Source organism: Nannobrachium achirus (assembly GCF_963921795.1).
Source record: "Nannobrachium achirus genome assembly, chromosome: 4".
NCBI lineage: Eukaryota > Metazoa > Chordata > Actinopteri > Myctophiformes > Myctophidae > Nannobrachium > Nannobrachium achirus.
Window position 1 is genome coordinate 13,186,736 of NC_137813.1, and position 20,513 is coordinate 13,207,248.

At 42.5% G+C, this 20,513-nt stretch overlaps 1 protein-coding gene across 2 annotated transcripts; it reads right to left on the reverse strand.

The window, feature by feature from the left end:
- Positions 1-11,020: 11,020 nt before the first annotated feature.
- Positions 11,021-20,146, reverse strand: cbx2 (chromobox homolog 2 (Drosophila Pc class); the record flags this gene model as incomplete). 2 transcript variants are annotated; one of them, XM_080724733.1, is made up of 7 exons in its annotated part: positions 11,021-13,179; positions 13,532-13,759; positions 14,279-14,503; positions 14,761-14,830; positions 15,321-15,386; positions 19,916-19,959; positions 20,075-20,146. In XM_080724733.1, 7 exons carry the CDS (start codon positions 20,144-20,146, stop codon positions 12,184-12,186), a joined length of 1,701 nt encoding a protein of 566 aa, XP_080580859.1. In that variant the 3' UTR covers positions 11,021-12,183. The 2 variants fall into 2 exon arrangements, with proteins under 2 accessions (XP_080580859.1, XP_080580858.1); XM_080724732.1 differs by having other exon boundaries at positions 19,916-19,989.
- Between the last annotated feature and the right edge of the window lie 367 nt (positions 20,147-20,513).

The following is a 20,513-nucleotide window of genomic DNA, read 5'->3' on the forward strand; positions in this document are numbered from 1 at the left end:
TGACAACTCATTCTTATGACTTCCTATCTAGCCAAGCTTTATAAATTATATTTATTTTTAAAGAGCAAAAAAGAAAAAGAAAGAAAAAGCGAATATTCGACTTCGGTGAACAACGTCGAATAGTGACTTTGATATATTCGAATATTCGAATATTTGGTGAATGTATATGCCATCCAATCGTACTTTCTCCTCTGCTTCGCGGCAACAAGGTTTGTTGATATATATCTGGCGGTGCATTTCCGGTGGGGGGCCATGCATGTTTGTGGCCATGTGTGTATGCAGCCAACGATTAGAATCTCTGCTGCCGTCCTGACTCCTGAGAGAAAGAAATGCTTTTATTCTAGCATTAGGCCAATATTTTATTTTTATTTTTATTGTACACACATTTCTTACTTTTGATTTTTGTTTTTATTTCACAATTGCTTTGAAAATGAGTTGAGGTGAATTGAGTTAATTGGAGGTGAATTAAGTTGAGTTGAGTTGAGTTGAGTTGAGTTGAGATGAGATGAGATGAGTTGTGAATTGAATTGAATTGAATTGAATTGAATTGAATTGAATTGAATTGAATTGAATTGAATTGGAGGTGAATTAAATTGAGTTCAGCTGAGCTGAGTTGGAAGTACATTGACTCGAGTTGAGTTGGAGTTGAATTAAATTGAGTTTAGATGAGTTGGAAGTTAATTGACTTGAGTTGAGTTGAGTTGGATGTGACTTGAAAGTGAGAGTTGAGTTGAGTTGAGTTGAGCTCTGTGTGCAGGCGCTGAGCTAAAGCTTCCATGATGGTCGTCGGTCAGTTAAGAGACGGACGGGCGGGCGGCCCTGACCAGCGCCGGGCGACCGAGACTCCACCCCAGACACTTTTATGCTCCCCCCTCATGATCTATGACCCATAAAGCCGCCATAAAGCACTGATATACTGGCCTGGCCTGTGTGTCGCTGTGCCCCTGTGTAAGGAGACCCTCTCAGAAGAACACACACACACACACACACACACACACACATTCACTTAGGTAGGGGAGACAGGGAACGCAGCTCTTAGCTTATCAGTCTACGTGTCCAGCGGCGTCACAAGGGGTAGGAAAGTGGGACTGAGTTACCGGGGCCCAAGGTGGAGGAGGGGCCCTAGTAACTTTAGCTATTGAAAAATAGCAGATATACAAGCTCACAGCGCGGCACCGAGTGCCGCGCTGCGAGCTTGTCGATCTGCTATTTTTGAAAAGTTGTGAAAATGTGCGCAAATCTTTGAATATATGTATTTTTTAAGCGAACATTTGTAACTCAAATTTTGCTTCCGGGGAGGGGTCCCTGGAACTAAATATTTTGAGATGGGGGTCCGTGGCCAAATTCATATCATGTTGGGGGTCCTTCACATGAAAAAGTTTGAGCATCACTGACATGGAAACATGGGTTTATTGCACACTTTTTCACAATTTTTCAAAAAAATAGCAGATCTACAAGCTCGCAGCGCGGCACTCGGTGCCGCGCTGTGAGCTTGTATATCTGCTATTTTTCAACAGTTAACATTCATGGGGGGCCCGCAGTGAATCCTTGTAGCCAGGGCCCAGAATTTGGTGTGACGCCCCTCTACGTGTCTACAGCTCCCATGCTGCCTCCCCTTGGGGCGTGTGTGCCGCCACCAAGGGTTAACACAGGGATACTCAAATGACACATTTAAGAAAATGTGGAAAATGGAAAAAGGGTCCCAGAAACCATCCTATATTAAAATTGCCTATAGCGCAGGGTTTCTCAAAGTGGGCGACGGTGTATGGACGGTGTATGGAAAACCGGAACGATTGGAGACTCCGATGGAAGCTCGTCTGAGGACGATCGAGAGAGAGACGCTAGTCCAGGGGTGCCTCAGCATACTAGGTTTGAAGCTCACATAGTCTGAAAATCTAATTGGAGTTAAGTTACGCAGTCGGTAGCTCTGTGGTGTCACCTCACAGCTAGAAGGTAAGGATTCGGTTCCCGCTGGGGATGCTGTGGGTGCTGGGGGCGTGTTCTCTCCTCCACGTCATCAGTGCCCACACCCAAAGTGGGGTTGTCGAAATTAACTCATTTACTACCGGAATATTAAACCAAACTACATATCCCGGTTATTTTTCTTTTTCCTTACTTTTGAATGTGCTTGCAGCACACCCCACACACACACACACACACACACAGTCACACACTATAACTATGTATTCTCTGACAAACACGTGCAGTAATCCTGGTCCCTATACTGCCTACCCCTGGTCGGAATGACGTGTTCCTTCCACGCACTACGTCCTACCAGGCAAACTCCCCCCTGATAAGATGCGGCCTGCTCACTCCTCATGCACTGAAGGAAGCATGAGCTCAGTTCAGGGCTCTCCCCAGGTTGGCAGAGGGATATACTATTGCCCAGGATTAGAGCTTAGGCAATTGGCACTGGGTGAAAAATGGGTTACAAAATTGAACTCGGTTTCCTGCGCAAGTGCTGACATGTCTCTGCATGCCTCTTAGCTCATGGAGATGGACCATCAGGTCAAAGTTTGTGTCAGATCCATGTGTCTATAGGTGACACATTCTAATATCTCAATTAAAGAGCAGGGAGACAAAATACAGATTGATAACCACTGGCCCACGGTGCATATACATGTACACAGGCGTACGAGGAAGTAAAGAGTCAGGGGGGGGGGGGGGGGGGGGGGGGGTTGAGTAAGAGGGTTGCATCTGAGATGTTAGTGAGATTATTCAATTAGAAAGAGCTAAGTGCCAAATCAAAAGCAAAGTTATTCTGCGGTTTTCCTTTGCCGTTGTCTGGCGCGTTGTTTTCAAGGAAATACTCTGCCGCTATACCGTGAGCTTGTGGTTCTTCTGGGACTGGAAGGGAAGAGAGTTTATTTCCTGGGGCCAAATATACCGTATACTCTACCCCTACCTCTACCCCTAGCGACGCACATGTCAACAGTGGGAAGTAAGTACATTCATTTACTCAAGTACTGAACATACTCTAACTTCTACTCTTTTACATCTCAGAGGCAGTTATTGCACCTCGAGTATTTTGATGTCTCCCCCACCTTTTGGAGTTCCATCATGGCTGTGTATACACAACCCAAACTGTCCTATACCAAAGTGTCCTAGCCCTTTAAGTGAAAAGAAAAGAAAAGAAAAGAAAAGAAAAGAAAAGAAAAGAAAAGAAAAGACATCTGAGGTATCCTACTTCCAGCGCTATATGTCAAACGTTCCAAGGAGCGCTCTCCGTTGCTGTTGCTGGAGCCAATCAGATATATTTTGGCAGTTTGGATTGGGTGAGCTGGTCAGAGAGACTGCTTATCAAGATGAACAGAGAGACAGCAGCGTTGGGTCAGGTGGATGTTGGCCTTATTGCCAAAGTAAAAAAGAAAAAAAAAGAAAGAAAAAAACTCATTCTAATTCTCTGAAATGGAAAACTGTGATTCAAAGGCTGCTGTAAGCCTCAGTAGTGTCTTTTCTTTATTTTTATTTTTTTACTTGAGTAAAAGTAGCCTATTGATACCCTTTTTAAAATAAACACTAGCAGTTACTGAAACTGCTTTTTCTCCTCATAGGGGATAGGGCGGAAGTCTTTATATGGACCAAACACTCTATGTCTATGGTTACTAGAACTGTTTAGAATATCACGTGGGTCAACTTACCCCTTTACTTGGATCAACTTACCCCTCACCTGGGGCAAGTTGAACCACATGACCACTTTTTTTTTAATAAGTCATATTTTTATGGTCCTTTGTCATAGACACATACTTAAAATTTCAAAGGATAGCAGACATCCTGAAATATGTCTAGATGTTTTGAATTTACTGCCATCTCACTTTTTCTTGCTTCCAGGTCAAATTAAGCAAAACGTGGTTCATCTTACCCCGTTCTCCCACTTGGTCACCAAACCTCTTTGCTGAAAATAGCCGATCTACAAGCTCTCAACGCCTCGCAGCGCGAGGCATTCTGCGAGGCGTTGAGAGCTTGTAGATCTGCTATTTTTGGCCAAAGTTCTCCTCAGAATAGGGTTGCGAGGGTTCAAAGTTATTAATTGAAAATAATGATCCTATCACACAAGGATTTGGTTGCCCCCCTGCAGTAACTCCGAGGACCACCTGTTGAAGACCCCTGTTGTAATGAATATGTTTCAGTTTGCATTACTTGTTCTGAATCCAATGTGGCCTTCTGCTGCCTTTTAGTTAGTGCTTTACATTTTCAGTTGTGTTCCTTTTACTCTGTAGTAATGTTTCATTCCCTGTTCCCTTGTTGGGTTTTGTTTTACATGCCTGTACCTTATTTTGTAGTAATAGTCCGAGTGTTTCCTGTCTTTGCCTAGTATTTGTTTCCCGTCTTGTCTCGCTTCTCTGTGATTGTTAGTTTCCTCCACCTGTGTCCACTTAGTCCCCCAGCCTATCCCAGTGTTGATTCTTTGTCCCAGTTCACCTGTGCCTAGTTAGTTCTGTCTCTATATATGCCCCAGTGTGTTCACAATCAGTTTCCTTGTCAGATTGTCGCTTCATGACCGTGTTTTATATAGCCAACCGCAGGGGTTTTCAAACTTTTTTGACCCGGGGGGGGCATAGCTCAGGGGTAGAGAAACCGTTATTAGAGCACGAAGGGTTCCCGAAGGGTTCCCAGTTCGAATCCGGGCTCCCCCTGAGTTAATGTCGAAGACGAAGAGTCCTTGGGCAAGACTCTGAACCCCACATTGCTCCCGGTGAGCAGGTGGGTGCCACCGGTGTATGAATGTGCGCGTGAAAGGGTGAATGTAATGCACAATCTCTGTAAAGCGCTTTGGATAAAAGCTCTATATAAATGCACCATTTACCATTTACCCAGGGCACCCTGTAAATAACTTTTTTCATCCACGGCACCCCTGAGTTACACTGTTCATTTTGGGAATCTTACATCATATTGGAGAAATATCAGTTTCCATCAGAACTGACTGGGAATAACGTTATAGCCTACTTGACGTTTAGGGGGGAAGGTTGACCAAAATAGCCGATCTACAAGCTCACAACGCGGCACGTTGTGAGCTTGTAGATCTGCTATTTTTGGTGAAGAGAGTTGTTGTAGATAGAAAAAGAACTTGAGTACAGTGCAAATCAGGTCTGTTTTACTAAGCATAGTGAAGTGATATTGATGAATTCCAAATAATTATTATCAAATTATTGATAACCCCTGGCCTACTGTGATTTGGCTGCAGGCCATTCCGTATTATAAGTCTTTGTTTTGCCTGCCCCATTTTATGGGAAGTTTAAGTTGGAGAATAAACCACCTGAATTGAGATCCTTGCCTGTTGTGTCGTACTGCATTTGGGTCCTCTGAACTCACACTGTGGCTATTGAATAATAACAAACATATAACCCACCTTGAGCTCTCCTGAGGGTGTAAGGTTGCTGTACAGTGCCATTACAGAGCAACGCTGTCTTTAAGTAACTGAAATCATCAGAGGTGTCAATTTGGTATGGCAGGGGTATGCAGCTGCCATACCCTGGGTCCAGGGGGGAAGATAAAAGTTACTTTTAAATATAAATCCATGAATGTCTCTTTGTCTATCTGTGCTGGTTGTTAAATTTCTGTAAAATAACTACAAATGCAAAATTTTACAAAATGGTCACTTTAACAAGGTATTATAATTATATTCTCCACACTTGTATGTTCCCCATGTTGACGAAATGGTATATTACCTAGGTTCCGCAGGTTGTTAATTGTGGCACGTTTACTAACATGCCAAGTTTAGCTGCACTTGAACAACTGTTCCAGGCTGCCATATCCAGACCAATAAACCACAGAAGTTTTTTTCAGATCTACATGCTCTACATGATCTACATGCTCACAACGCGGCGTTGTGAGCATGTAGATCTGCTATTTTCACAATAGAACCATATTATACCAAATGTAATGCCTCTTTTCCATGAGGACTCCCATCTTTGCCATACCCTAGCTTTTGCTGAATTGACGCCACTGACTGAAATACCAGTGGTGTAAAGTAACTAAGTAAGTTTACTTAATTACTGCACTTATAAGTGCAATTTAGGGTTATTTGTACTTTACTTTCCAATTTCCAGTTACTCCATTACATCTCAGATCCAAATATTGTACTTTTACACCAATAGAAGTATTTGAAAACTTTTGTTTCTTTTCAGATATACATCCTATTATAAAACATACATCAAGGACTTGGCCCTATCAGCCCTAAGCCCTATTTTAGGCTATTTGAAAATAGATGATCTACATGCTCACAACGCGTTGAGAGCTAGCTTGTAGATCAAACATTCAATACTTTTGTATTTTTACTCAAGTACATTTTGAATTCTGGACCTATAACTAGAGTATTTCTACATTGCAATATTGATACTTTTACTTTAAGTATACAATGTAAGTAGGCTACTTGTTCCACCACTGTGCACCATCCAGAGCATGGGAAATAGTCTGACTATGCTTTATTACAGATACAACAGCACCACCCAGTGGCCCAGGGTGTACATGCTATTGCATTTTAGTTTAGCCTGGGAAATTGCACTATGCACACATGTATTATTTATTTATGTAAAAGTATCAACACCACAATGCAGAAAACCCTGTATTCAAAATCTGCTTGAGTAAATAATGGCATCAGAATTTACCAAGTACCAAAAGTAAAGTGTTCAACACATTTATACAACTCTTTTGAGAATAGCTGAAGTATATAGGGCTGAGGTGATTAGTGCATGTTTTGTAATAATAATCAAAATCTACAAAGTAACTAATGTTTTCAAATAATTGTAAAAAAAGCACAATATTTGCCTCTGAGATGTGGTTGACAGCCCATACATCCAAAATGGAAAAGTCTGATCTGATTGTATTAAACAATGATAAACTAACTCAGTGTTTCTCAAATGGGGGTATGTGTACCCCTAGGGGTACGCAGAGATACTACAGGAGAAACTTGAGAGAAAATGGAAACATTTATTTTACTGTTATGTTTAATGATAAAACATTGACAAATCAAATGTATATGAAATTGCTGCTACGTAAAGTTTGTAAACCAAACTAAGTACTCATTTTGACTAGCACAACTGTTACTGAATAGAAAACAGGCTACTTACTTTTATTTTCAACATATTTACATAAAAACTGGACTTTTGACGTCAGTATTTTCTAATCAAAATGTTGTTGTCGATTAAAGGGGGTACTTGGATTCAGCAATCAGGAAAAGGGGGTACTGAAGCCCAAAACGTTTGAGAAACACTGAACTAACGAACATTGCAATTGCACAGAAAGCTTGCCAAATGTTTGTCAAAAAATATCAGATCTACAAGCTCACAACACGTGGCACCTCGACATGTTGTGAGCTTGTAGTTAGGCTATTGTTTTGTGAAAGATTTGGTGGAGTGAAAAATAAGATGTCAAATACGTTATTTCCAGGTCTGTTAAATGGTACCGGCTATGCAGCTCGACAAATAAAAGGTGAATTGATCCCAGTGCATGGAGGACAATTAGATTTAAATCTCTACAGTACGATTACTGTGAGCGTTTTTATATCACGTTAAACGATAATAGCGATTATCGTCCCATCCCCTATCCTGAATCTGATTCTGTCATTAGTTAGTTGTAGGCCTATGGAAGTGTTTCTCAACCACTGTGCCTGGGGACCTTTGGTGTGCCCCTGAGAAGGGTCAAGTGTGCCCCTTGAAACTGCTTGAAAGCCAGTATTGTATTTATCATTTTTAAAAGTATTTAAACTAGTGAAAACAGCCGATCTACAAGCACACAACGCCTCGCACGTTGTGCGACAGCCTTGTATGAAGCAGGGCTTTATTTGCGAAGAAACGTACACATTTGAAACTTGGAGATTGACAAGGTTTCTTCCTGACAGTGACGATATTTACACCCCCGTATTATTTAGTGTGTCCATGGATTCTTGGGACATGAAAAAGTGTGCCCATGCAGAAAAAAGGTTGAGAAGCACTGGCCTATGGCATGGAAAGACAAGCGTTCACACGTCTTGAGTTCATTGATGAACATGCTCGATGCAACAATTACAGGAAGTTCACTTTTATTACAGTAAAAGATGACACAGTGGGGTTATAGCAATGTCTTCACGAAAGGCTCTTCATTAGAAATAAATAGATTGGAGGAAGAAAAAAAAGAGAACAGCTTTCCATTTTAGATGGTTGGTTAGTACAAAAATAATTACAAGACCACGAGTGTCAACAGCTAAGGCCCCAGCTACACGATTATGGATCTTTTTCTTAAACATTTTAGTATATCCGTATAGAAAAGTGTATTCAATAATCCCAATGATACAGTTAGACCAGTGGTTCTTATACCATGTGGAATAATATTATCTGGGGGTCACAGCCTGAAAACCACTCCATTAGACTACACCCACCACATTTACCATTTGGAAACCATGCGTTGCGTTTTTTTTCTTCCCAACATTTGCCTTTGACCACAGTCAGTCTGACTCCGGGACGGTCCCGTGTTCCGCCACCCTCCCCTGTGAACTTTGCACACATGGGTTATTTCCGACGGGGTACATCGCCGCACACCTCCCGTTTATACAGGAGGTGTACCCCGTCAGGATTCATATAATTTCAATATGGTGTGGTGAGAAATGCTTGGATGATCGAAATTAAATCTTTTCACCACCTGCCAGGTGCACTTCTCTCTCTTTTAAAACTTTTTATATATTTCTAATTCTCTGGCATTTCATGACATGTTTCTTTTTAGTTTGATGCACAGTGCTCGCATTTACTAAACAAATGTAAAATACAAAGGAAAATATAAGGCACCATTTGCAAGAGCAGGATCAGAGTGAGGGGTTCAATGGAAGTGCTTTGTTGCAGAGCTCGTCTGGAAGCAACAGAAGACATTTGCTTGTGGTTTGCCGTTACATCAGATAAGGAGCAAGGGGCGGCACGGTTTGGTTTCTGAACCAATGCTAGGCAAGTAGAATGGAGAGATCTGGCATCTGAACGATGCGCTTTAAAGGGGAATACCACTCATTTATAACATTGAACTGTCATTAATATACCTTAGAGTTGTGGAAATAAGAAAATAAAGTCTAGAGACTAGACTAGTTATTGGAGTAAAATACTAGGGCTGCATCTGTCGAGTATGGCTCCCAACGATCACAGTGAAATGAATGATCCCAACGGAAACGAGACCGCAAGGACTTTTTTGGTGTGTTCCTTTTAGACTGAAAGTGTTTTGACTGTACTTGTGCTGTGCTAAAGGTTTGTCTAATTAATACAATCAGTGAAGCCTTATAAAAGGAAATTCTGTTGAATTGTTAATGTTAATACAGAGATTGCAGAATTAATTTAAAACCTGCATTTTGGTCTAAGTAGTTAAAAATGTTAAAATGTCAAGGTCCATTTGGTTTCATTTGTATACTGTTCCAGTTACATACATGTAAGGGTCAATTTAGACCTCCCAAAAGGAACCCAAAGAGTCCCTGGACCCCACTTTGAGGACCACTGGTCTAAATGGTCCGTTACTCCTTTTTCTTTTAGTTTTTGTTAACTTGTTGGTGGTTGTGCTGTTAAGTAACTTAAAAAATAAACATAAAAAACATTTATCGCGATAAGATTGTGTATCGTGATACAGCTTGGAAAAATATCGTGATAAGTGTATTTTTCCATATCGCCCACCCCAAATTACTGGTGAACACCCCCCTCCCCAGAATCAAAAATACAACTCAAAGCAAAGGTTGTTGTTCTTTTAACATAAAACAAATACAAAATGTACAGCATAAGTGTGAATACAAATAGAGAGGTAGCTAATTTATAACATAACAAAAAGGGAAACATTACTAAAACTTAACTCGGTACTAGGTAGGTACTACAAAAAGTAACTGAAATGACTGCACTTATATTAGCTATCATAGGAGATGAGAACCACCAACCTGGTAAGAACTAAACAAAACAAAAATAACAAATCAGCTCTCCATGAAAGCTGGCTACAACTAGAGCTGTCACGATTATGACATTTTACATGACGATTAATTGTCACTCAAATAATCCCGATTAACGATTTAATTGTGCTTTTGTCCTTGACAATTACATTTGTTTGGCTTGTAGGATTTGAAGTTGCAGTTGCAGATATGACACGTAACCTAAATATCAAAGAAATAACTGACATTTAACAACTTTATACTTAAAAAAAAAGAACATTGATAGTGGAAATAGATGATCTACAAGCTCTTGTGACCTTGTCGATCTGCTATTTCCACTATTTCTGCAAATGTTTGAAAATATATGAACATTTTTCAACATGGAAACGATTATGACAAAATAATGAAAATAATGACGATTATGTAATAATTGTGACAGGCCTAGCTACAACTGCTCTTGTTGAAGCCTAGCTTTTTTTTTTTAACCAAAGAGGCCATTCCTACTGTAGAAGCCAGAGTTCATAGGCTTGCAATCTGCGAAACACCTCTAGAAGGAATAAAGCTGCACTAAAAACAGAGGAACAGATCACAAAAGCCTGATTTAAAAAATAACAGATCTATAAGCAGATACAATGCTAGATAAGAACCTAACATTTTTGGAGACTAGCAAGTTTTATCCACAGTAAGATTCAGAGATGAGATCCTCATGAAAGATATCAGCGTAATTAAGTTGTAAGTCATTGAAATGTATTTTCTTTGTCTGTTTTTTCTGTTAGTTGTTGGTGACTGTTAGTTAGCAATATTAGCTTGTAGATCTGTATTTTTTTGGCATAAATTAAGCTTGATACACTGTAGGATGAGTAACATTTAAGCCTACTATCAGCGTGGGTGCTTTAGAGAACTTTTAAGATAAGAAAATATAATTAAAGAACAAATGCAAACGAGGCAAAAGTACTACCAGTTATTGATTCAAAAATATTTTTGAAGAACAAAAAACAAAAGTACTCATTGCTGCCAGTACTACCCATACCCAACACAAGTCAGCTATGCATAGGCACTGAGGCAAGTCTCATCCAGAAAATACGTCAAATATTCTTCTACAAGAGTCATGACAACTGCTGTAGTTGTGACCCGTTCACCCCACCAAGACTCCTTTCACCAGTGGGGTTTGTATTGTCGACCATCTTCAAAAGCGCCCAGGACTTAACATGTTACGACAGTTACGTGGTCAGATGGGTGGGCCGGATGCATTTTCAGGGCACGTTTATTGTACTGATTAGTTCACTCAATTGTGTTCCGGCTCGAGTCAATGGAACTAAGTAACCTAGTATACTTTAGTAGTATATTATGTAGGTTCATATTTACCAGAATCTCAATGAAAACATTTTCAAAGGTTTCAAAGAAAAAGGATACAATGCCTTTTTTTCTTCTCTTTTTACATAATTCTTTTATATTAATGCTATATTATCAATAAAATCTATGTTTTGTCATTTCTTAAATCGTTTCTTTCCACCCAGTTTTAGCCTGGCAGCACAGACCATGTGCTCCTGGGTGCCAACGTGAGGGACTCGGGTTCGGATCCATCAGAAACAAACATGCACAAAACATAATTATACAGTATATTAAAAGCTGCGATCCTGAACTGTTTTTAATTAATATATTCAACCAAACCGATGGGTTAAAAATATTGGTAATACAATTCTGTGGTTGGATGTGGTCTCCCTACTCTCCCATTGAGAAAGACCCTTGTGTCGGGTAAGACACCTACTGCTTAACGAGTAGTACTGCCTGAGGACTATAAGCGCCATATCACCCCTACGCCTTTCGGCTGAGCGGTAGGTTTGGTCTCTCACGCAGGAGAGGCACGGCAGGGATTGCAGCAAAAAGAAAAAGAAGAAAAGTAACAAACAGATACAGCTTTTACTTGGGTCACCTCAGCCTCAGCCAGGGTCCTAAACTACTGTCACCATTAAAGTCCGGCAGAAATGTCTGCAAAAGGGAGCTCCATTGTTGAATTTAACACAAAAGATGACCGGACCTGCCATTTCCTTTAACAAGTAAACAAATACATAACAATAAATAGCTGACAGTCTGTACTTTGCCTCCGATATCTTTTTCTTCTTCTTCAAATTTCACATTTATACTTAAAAAAAAAGGAATGGTTTCACTCCCTTGACACCAGCTGACCGCTTTCCCGTTCCTCTCGCGCAGACAAACTCCGTTTTCCTCAATATAGTCGATCCAATGTCATTAAAGGAGAAAAAAAGCCCTTGTTTGGAAGTTGAGGGTGGGTGGGTGGGTGTCATCGCAAATGCACGTGTTCAATAGTTGCGGATGCTGAAGAAGCCCACGCTGGTGGGCGACTCCTTGACGGTGACGGTGACCAGGTTGGCCGTCACGTCGGTGACAAACACGTGCTCGATCAGGCTGCGCGGGGGCTTCCAGTCCTGGCCGGCCTGGACGGAGATGGACAGGTCCCGCTGACCACCCGGGTAGGAGCCGGCGTCCTGGTCCGAGTCCGAGCTGCTCTCCTCCTCGCCCGCGCTCATCTCGTTCACGCGGCCCTGCTTGCCGTCCTTGGAGCCGGCCGACCTCTCCCGCTTGGCCGGGACGATCTCCACGCAGGAGGTGGAGTTTTGCGCTCCGCCCTTGTCGAACCTCCCCTGGGAGGCCCTGGTGGTCAGCCTGTCTCCTCCTCCCGCATCGCCGGTCATGCCTTTGCCCTTGCCGTCGGCTCCGGGCGGGCCTTTCCGGGACTGCTGCTGGCCTCCGTGACCTGGAGCGAGGCCGTGCTTCTGACCCGCCCCGACCGCTGCGGCGGCCCTGCGAGCCGGGTTCGCGGCGCCGCTCCTCAGGGACGGAGAGATACCGCCGCCGCTTGCGGGAGCGCCGTTTCCCTGCACCGGTTTGGCCGCCGCGCTCTGGAGGTTGAGGTGCTGCTGCACACCGGAGGACGGCGGGCTTTTGGGGCCGTTCAGCGCGGCGGGGGGAAACGAGGCGGGCGCTTTGCCGCTGGCCAGCCGCTGTAGCGGCATCAACACGCCGGCGGCTTCCGGCTTCCTGTGTCCGTTGGGCGAGCTCAGCGTGTGACGACCGGCGCCCTGCGGGGCGTTGAGGCTCATCGCCGCCACCCCTTTGGATTTGCCGGCGGCCGCTTTCGAGTCGAGACCGGCCCCGCCGCCGCTCGCCGCGGAGACGGACAGCTTGCCGCCCGAGGCGTTCCGGCCCTGGTTGGATCTGTTCTGGGAGGGGGAGGAGGCCGGCGGAGCCGAGCGCCCCGTCCCCGCCGGGCTCGCAGAGTTTCTTAGAGCAACACCCTGGAAGACAGAGATGGTTGTTGTGGTTAAACAAAAACTAAATGAAATAATGAAAAATATTTTGTTAATGGGTTGGTGTGTTTAACCCATTTAGACCCGAGGTTCTAAAAACACCTTCTAAATCCTAATCTAAGTGTTCTGAAGAACTTGAAATATGCATTAAGAAAATTACAACAATTATGTCGCTATAGTGTACTGTACATAGCAACAAGAACCCCAAAAGGGGTTCCCGTCTTTAGAGATTTAGTTACAAAATAGGGTTCCAGGTCTAAATGGGTTCAGACTAAACTGAAACTGAAAAAAAAAAAAAAAGTATTAAAAAAGCAAAAAAAAAAAAAAAACGTATAAGCACCTGTGTGACGGAGGGGCTCCTGCCCCCCAGGCCCCCCGCGGCCCCCCGGTGTAAGCCCATGAAGGTGAAGCTGGCCGGGTGAACGGGCTTCTTGATGGCTCCGCGGAGCTCCGCCGAGGACACCCTGGCGACCGCCTTGAGGACCCCCCTGCGGGGGCCCGTCTTGCCCTGCTGGAAGGCCTTCAGCTCCGGGGAAAGCGGCTTGCGCCCGCGCTTCTTCGGGGGCTCCTGTTTGTTTAGGGGTGCAGCCGTTAAATGGAGCTAATCCAAGCCAATATTCGTCAATCTTACAATGAATGCAGGGAATCTCTGTATGTGCGTGCAGAAGCCTACGTTCAAATAACCATGACAGATGGCCTCAGCAGGCATCAAATACAAAACAATTATAATACAAAACTCAGACTGTCTTTAAGATTTGGATCGAAATGGGTCAAATTGAGCCAATGATTGATTGCCATGGCATTGATTGCCATGGCAACCCCCAGCCTAAGCTTGATTTGGAAAATTAACCACACCTATCATTTGATTATTTATTCAGTTTAATAAAATAATCGATCAACAATCTATACCTATTTTGGATGTGTCACCATTAGGCACATTCACGCATTGAGGTTGTGACAAAGTATAAAATAGGACTCTGGTGGACTGAATAGAAATCGAAAAATGAACAACATTTAAAAAAACCTTTGCCTTCCAAACATTCGACGAAAAGGTCATCAATGGAGAAATACGGTTGCTGCCCTGTACCTGCTTGGCCACGACGATCTGGGCCTTCTTCTGCGGGACGGGGTGAAGCTCCCGCGCTCGGATTGCCGGCCCCGCCTGCTTGGCGCCCTGCTCGTCTTCGTCATCGTCGTCAGAGGAGGAAGACGAGGAGGAGGAGGAACACGACGACGACGAGGAATCCGACGACGATGAAGACGAGCCCCCGGACGAAGAGCTGCTCGACTTTGAAGGTTCAGGCACGTCTTCCTGAAAGACGGAAATGTTTATTGAACGCCGCCATCTAAAACAATAATGACAATACACTCAACTCATTGGTGCTCAACCTTGTACATTTCAAGGACAATGATTTTTTCAATCTACACTGTAAAATCTGTGTTTATTTAGCTCAGAGAGAAATAAATAGACCAGACCTGTGATCACGGGTCACTGTTTGTTAACCAACAATCAGTCCCCTTGCTGAGAACCCTGATCTAACACTTAGAAGATGTTTCTTTTTGACTTACGACGACTTTCCGTGGTCGACCCCTTGGTCTTTTCCCCTTCTTGCGCATAAGAATCTCCTTCTCTTGCTGCCTGTAAAGATGCAGAGAAGATGCTGAGCAGAGGAAGGAAGACAGGTCGCAGTGCGACATGCCGTTGTTGAGCTTGTAGATCAGCTATTGTCCGTGTCCAGCCTGACAGGCAGAATGGCTGGAAACCTCACGTCAAAACTGGGACTTTTGTGGATTAAAATAAAACGACAGCAAAAGTAGCAAATCTACACGCACGGATCTGATACTTTGTCTATGTCTATGTGACACAGAAGTAGCCCGACAACAATGATATGTTTTTTTTTTCATGATCAGACTTTATATAACCGATCTGATTCCCATCGGACTAGGCTAAAATTGGATTGGCTCCCAGTGTGAAGATAGCCTTAATGATGAGGAAAATGCTGCGTTGAGCACACAAGTGAAACTGCTGTGCATGACAAGATGAAGAACCCTCTTTTCAGAATACAGCTGCATGAGGGCGTCTTCTTTTAACTCACTCAGTGGTGAAACAACAACAGAGAGAGACTCACTTCTTGTTGAAAGCAGCCAGAAGTCTTGGGTCAAGGATGTTTTCTTGTGGCTCCCAGCTGTTGTGTCTGGAATGAATAGGTATTGGAAGAGGCACACGTTATTTTCAAGTAATTGCACTAGCTTTTATTATACCTTCCGAACAAATAATTTGAATTACAAACAAATACTTACACAGGCATATACACAGGCATACGCAGCATAAGATCAAACATGGCCAAAGAAATTGCACGAAACTCAGGTACAGTAAATGAAAATTTCCGTGCTGTTATTTAAAATAATAAATATCAAAATGTAAGCACAGCAACAACATAACCTTTTCCCAAAAATAACGGGGGTACTTGATGGGTACTTGATGGTGTTTCAGCGTGCCCCTCCCAAATGAGGAGCAGTTTAATTTGTATGATTTATTTTATATCAAATCATAGGTTTCACAATCACCACTGAAGAATTCTGTACTAAATCTAAACTAACAACAACACAGTCTTCTCTTATGGGGGTCCCTTTGCACAGCATTACTTTCCAATGGGGGTCCACGGTCTAATATATATTAGTTTAGGGGTCCTTGACATGAAAATGTTTTAGAACTACTCAAACTGACATAGCAAACGGACCATTTCACGACCAGTGGTCAATGAAGTAAATGGTGTATACTTGGTCCCCTCCTTTTTTTCCCCTTCTACACCAGATGTCATCGTTGAAAAATAGCCGATCTACAAGCTCGACAATGCGTCAATGGTAGATCGGCTATTTTCAATTGAACGTTTATCTATTCAAGTACGATGTCTGTGCATACGGTCTTCATTCGCACGTATGTGAAACCTCTGATGCGACATGCACTGCACTCAACATCCCTCAGGGCCGTTTCGTAATGTACCCAAAGTACCTAAAAAACCCCATCCTAAACATCTGAAACACATTTTTGACATTCCAAAGGTCTGCTTGATCTCTGACCTGGCCTGAGAAAAATAAATAAAAATAACACAGTTGAAAGCGCCAAGTACGGTGCTCCCGTTCCTGCGCGTAATTGCTCTGGAATGGGTTTACGACAGTAGATCGTTTACGTGGCCTGTTTTTTTTGCGGGGGTTCGTATTTTGAAAAAGGGGTCAGTTAGGTTTTCAAGATCTGCAGAGATGTTAACTAAATCTACATTAGGACAGCATCAGGTTAAGAGAAGCAAGAAAAAAATTTTTTTTATTGCGATAAATATATTTACTTTTACTGTAGCAATTGTATTGTCGTTAGGGCCGTACTGAGTTATTCAAACTAACATTTAATAAAAAAAATAAAAAAAAACAGACCATCTACGAGCAAAAGGAACCCCAAAACTCAAAAACTAGATTACCTACAAACTCAGTGTTGTTTGTGCTTTTTTAAATCTGCTTCTTGATCAATCAGCCAAAACAATAAAATGACAGTAGTAAGCATGTTGTGACCAAATATTGTATTCCAGACTCAGGCTAAAATAACTCAGCAGGCCAACGGACAAAGACAGCCATTCCATGGGCAAAGGTTAACAATTGCCATTTTTAAGTGAACAATTTGACACTTATTGTTTAAGTGGATTTAGGATGGGAACCCATATCCTTTCACAAAGTTATTTTGGCCTAGTTGGTTCCTACAGGAGTTGTCCCGGGTATTTAGTCTTGTTGGAAAAACATTGACGCTGTCGGCCAGAAACCTCTATATCGTCGTTGTCGGGTGGAAACCTTGTATGTCCAAAACCGTTTGTTTTGCATTTATCATTTTAAAAATGATTTAAACTAGTGAAAACAGAATATCACTACTTTTGTGCGACGGCCTTGTGTGATGAAGCAGGGCTTTACTTTGCGAAAAAACTACAAATGTGAAACTTGGAGATACGAGGTTTCCACCCGACAGCGACGATATTTCAACTTCTTTAAGGCCTTTAAAGGGGAAGACCACCCATTTTCAATAATGAACTGTGTCATTAATATACCTTAGAGGAGTTGTGTGGAAATAGAAAAAAAAAGTTCCCCCCCTTCTGTGTTGCCTAGAACTGGAGGATTGATTTTGGGGTTTGTATTGTAAATTACAACTTGATGACATCACACATTGTAAATTACAATACAAACCCCAAAATCAATCCTCCAGTTCTAGGCAACACAGAAGGGGGGGAACTTTTTTCTATTTCCACACAACTTCTCTAAGGTATATTAACCCATTTAGGCCTAACCTATAGTTAGGCCCAAATCAGAAATTAGCCTACAAAAACAAATATGTTGATACATACTGTACATGTACTGTAAGCCCCTCCCATACACTAAAATGTGTACCCGGCCTGAAGACATATTTCAATATTGAAAATGGGTGGTCTTCCCCTTTAAGGTTATTTTCACTATTTTAAAATGTGTTTGTGAGTGGTGCTGCTAACCGCTCCAACATCTGGCATTGTCTGTTTGTCCTGTGTCTGTCCGGACTGTCATTGGTCTGTTAAGCCTCTGTCAGAGTCCAGGGTGAAGAGCTATTCACATCACCGCAGTGTAGTTTTCTAGCTATCACCTAATACATAACAAAGCCTTAGGTGATCGCTAGGAAACTACAACGCGGTGAAGTGAATAGCTCTTCACCCTGGACTCTGATAGAGGCTTCAGTGTCTGTTTGTATGGCCAGGGTGAGGGTCACAATTGGCCAAGCTTCACAGGACACTTGATGAAATCAACTCATAAATATTCTGATTCAAACGGTATATACCACCCCTCCAGAGCGGAATGAAAATTCATTCTGTTTGGATATTCTATTCCATTCTGAGGTGTTTACATGAGCATTTTCATTCTGAATGAGCAGTCATTCTGAATACAAGTGGAATATACCTGCCCATGTAAACTCAGCCATTGTGTATCCCTGTTCATTTGCTAGCCTGTACCAACGCTGTCAAGTTAGCACAAAAAGACAAATTTCCATGACAAAATTGGAAGTCTGTCTCCTCATTTGTCAGTTGAAAAGGCTACTCTGATCACCCGATCACCAATTCAATACTCACCACACACACACACACACACACACACACACACACACACACACACACACACACACACACACACACACACACACACACACACACACACAGGCAGTTGGCAAGTGATAACCTGTATTGATGGCAGGATTATGGGGACAATGCAGAGTGAATAGAGGGCAAGTGACAAAAAAAAACGTGAAGGGCGCGTACACACACGCACGCAGGCAGCTGGGCCAGTGCTACCAAAGGCAAGCTGTTGCTGCCTAAATACATTATTATCTGACCGAATAGTGCCTATAGTATCAACACTGTGGAAAACAACACAAAGCTATTACATCCACGATAAATGAAAGACTGGGACGTTTACAGAAAGATACACTAAAGGCAACTATACTACACATTATTTCACTGAAGCAACAATATAGGAATACTAACATTGTTGGGGGGTAAAACACGAAGCTAGTAATGCATCCACTGTTAATTTAAAAAAGAAAGTTTACAAATGAGCTAAAACTGCCTTATATATAAATATAGTCTCATTTGTAAACTTCCCTACAAGCGACTTGTAGGCCATCTACAACTCTGTCTGAATGATGTAGGCTATAGCTTACATAAAGTAACACAATACCAAAGAATAACACATAATAGCCTACTAATAGCGTTTAAAACATGTTTAAATAGTGCAATAGTGACGGTTTGGGGGACGGTTTGGCTTTGGGAACTTCCACAAAAACACAGAAAGGCAACTTAAAACAAAACAAAAGAAACACATAATAAAAACGTCCAACAAAACAAAACACGCCAAAAACATCGCTCCCAAAATAAACATGCGTTTGTACAAGACGACGTTCTAAAAAGGTAGTTATTAAGCCTGTTTGTAACCGTTGTGTTGTTGTGAGGGAGAGAGGTATAGATAGTTTGATGGCTCCATCGAGCCAAGAAGAAGCAACAAGCGACACGTTGTTGTTGTTTTCATTGTTTGGAGGAGGGTTGGCTTTACAGCGAGGTTCTCTCTCGACGCTCCGCCAGGACCTCAGCTCAGATACTGGAGCAGGAATTCCACTGGACTTCAGTGAAGAAAATAAAGGAAACTACTTCGCTACTCACATAAACATTAAACAAAGGGCAGTTTTGCATTGTTGAAAGTCTATTCTCCCCGGTGGGATGCCTCTCGGCACCCCACCGTCTCTGTAAAATACACTTTTTGAGCATAAAATATAAATATGTCCCGCCAGACGGAAATTGTTTTGTTTTACTCAACAGCGACCTCTACAGATCTCGTCAATAGGTATTACCATTGACCATGACCTGTAGGGGGCACTGTGAAGTAAACAAAATAATGTCCGTCCGGTGGGACATCTTTTATTTTCAGCTCAAAATGTGTATTTTACAGTGAGCGTGGGGTGCTGGGAGACTTCCCACCCGGGAGAATAGACCTTCAACAACGCAAAACCACCTTTGTTTGAGTGAGTAGCGAAGTAGTTTTGTTTATGTTTTTCACTGAAGTCGAGCCCTAGTAGGACAGTGCAGTTCCTTGCCCTGTATCTGAGCCTGCTCCCTGGCATAGCGTCGGAGAGACCCCGCTAATAATAACGTAGTAGTTGGCTTGTACTTACTTAGAAGACCAGCCCCTCCACTTCACCAGATACTCCAACTTTCCCTGCACGGAGGAGGAGGGCGAGAAACACAACTTTAACGTTATTTAGACATCGGAAAACATGAAATAATAAAACCAGGACGACGACAACACTGCGCTGCGATATGCGACTGCTGACCTTTCTGAGTCGTTTGTTTAAGATGCACTCGGCATCAAAAACCTGCTCTCCAACGGCGCTCAGTTCCTCCATGTCTCTGCCCTGTGTGTGTGAGTGCTGCTGCTGTGCACAGCACAACTTTGCAAAGACACACACACATACACACACTGTTGTTGCCATGTCCGCCAGTTATAAGCGACTTAAAGGACAACTTTGTTTTTTTTTAGAACAGGGTTCATATTTTGGATTGTAATTAGAGAAAAGAAAAGCTGAGTGTTAACATGGTTTCATTTACTTCTGTTGTAAAAAAACAAAGTTGTCCTTTATGTATAGCAGATAATTTGCGCGGCACTAAAGTGGTGCGCGTTAATTCCTCAGGCCTTGGAGACAGATATGGTCCTCTATAGTTCCATATCCCTTTGAAAGTTCTGGCACAAAACGTGTATTTAGTCAAATATCT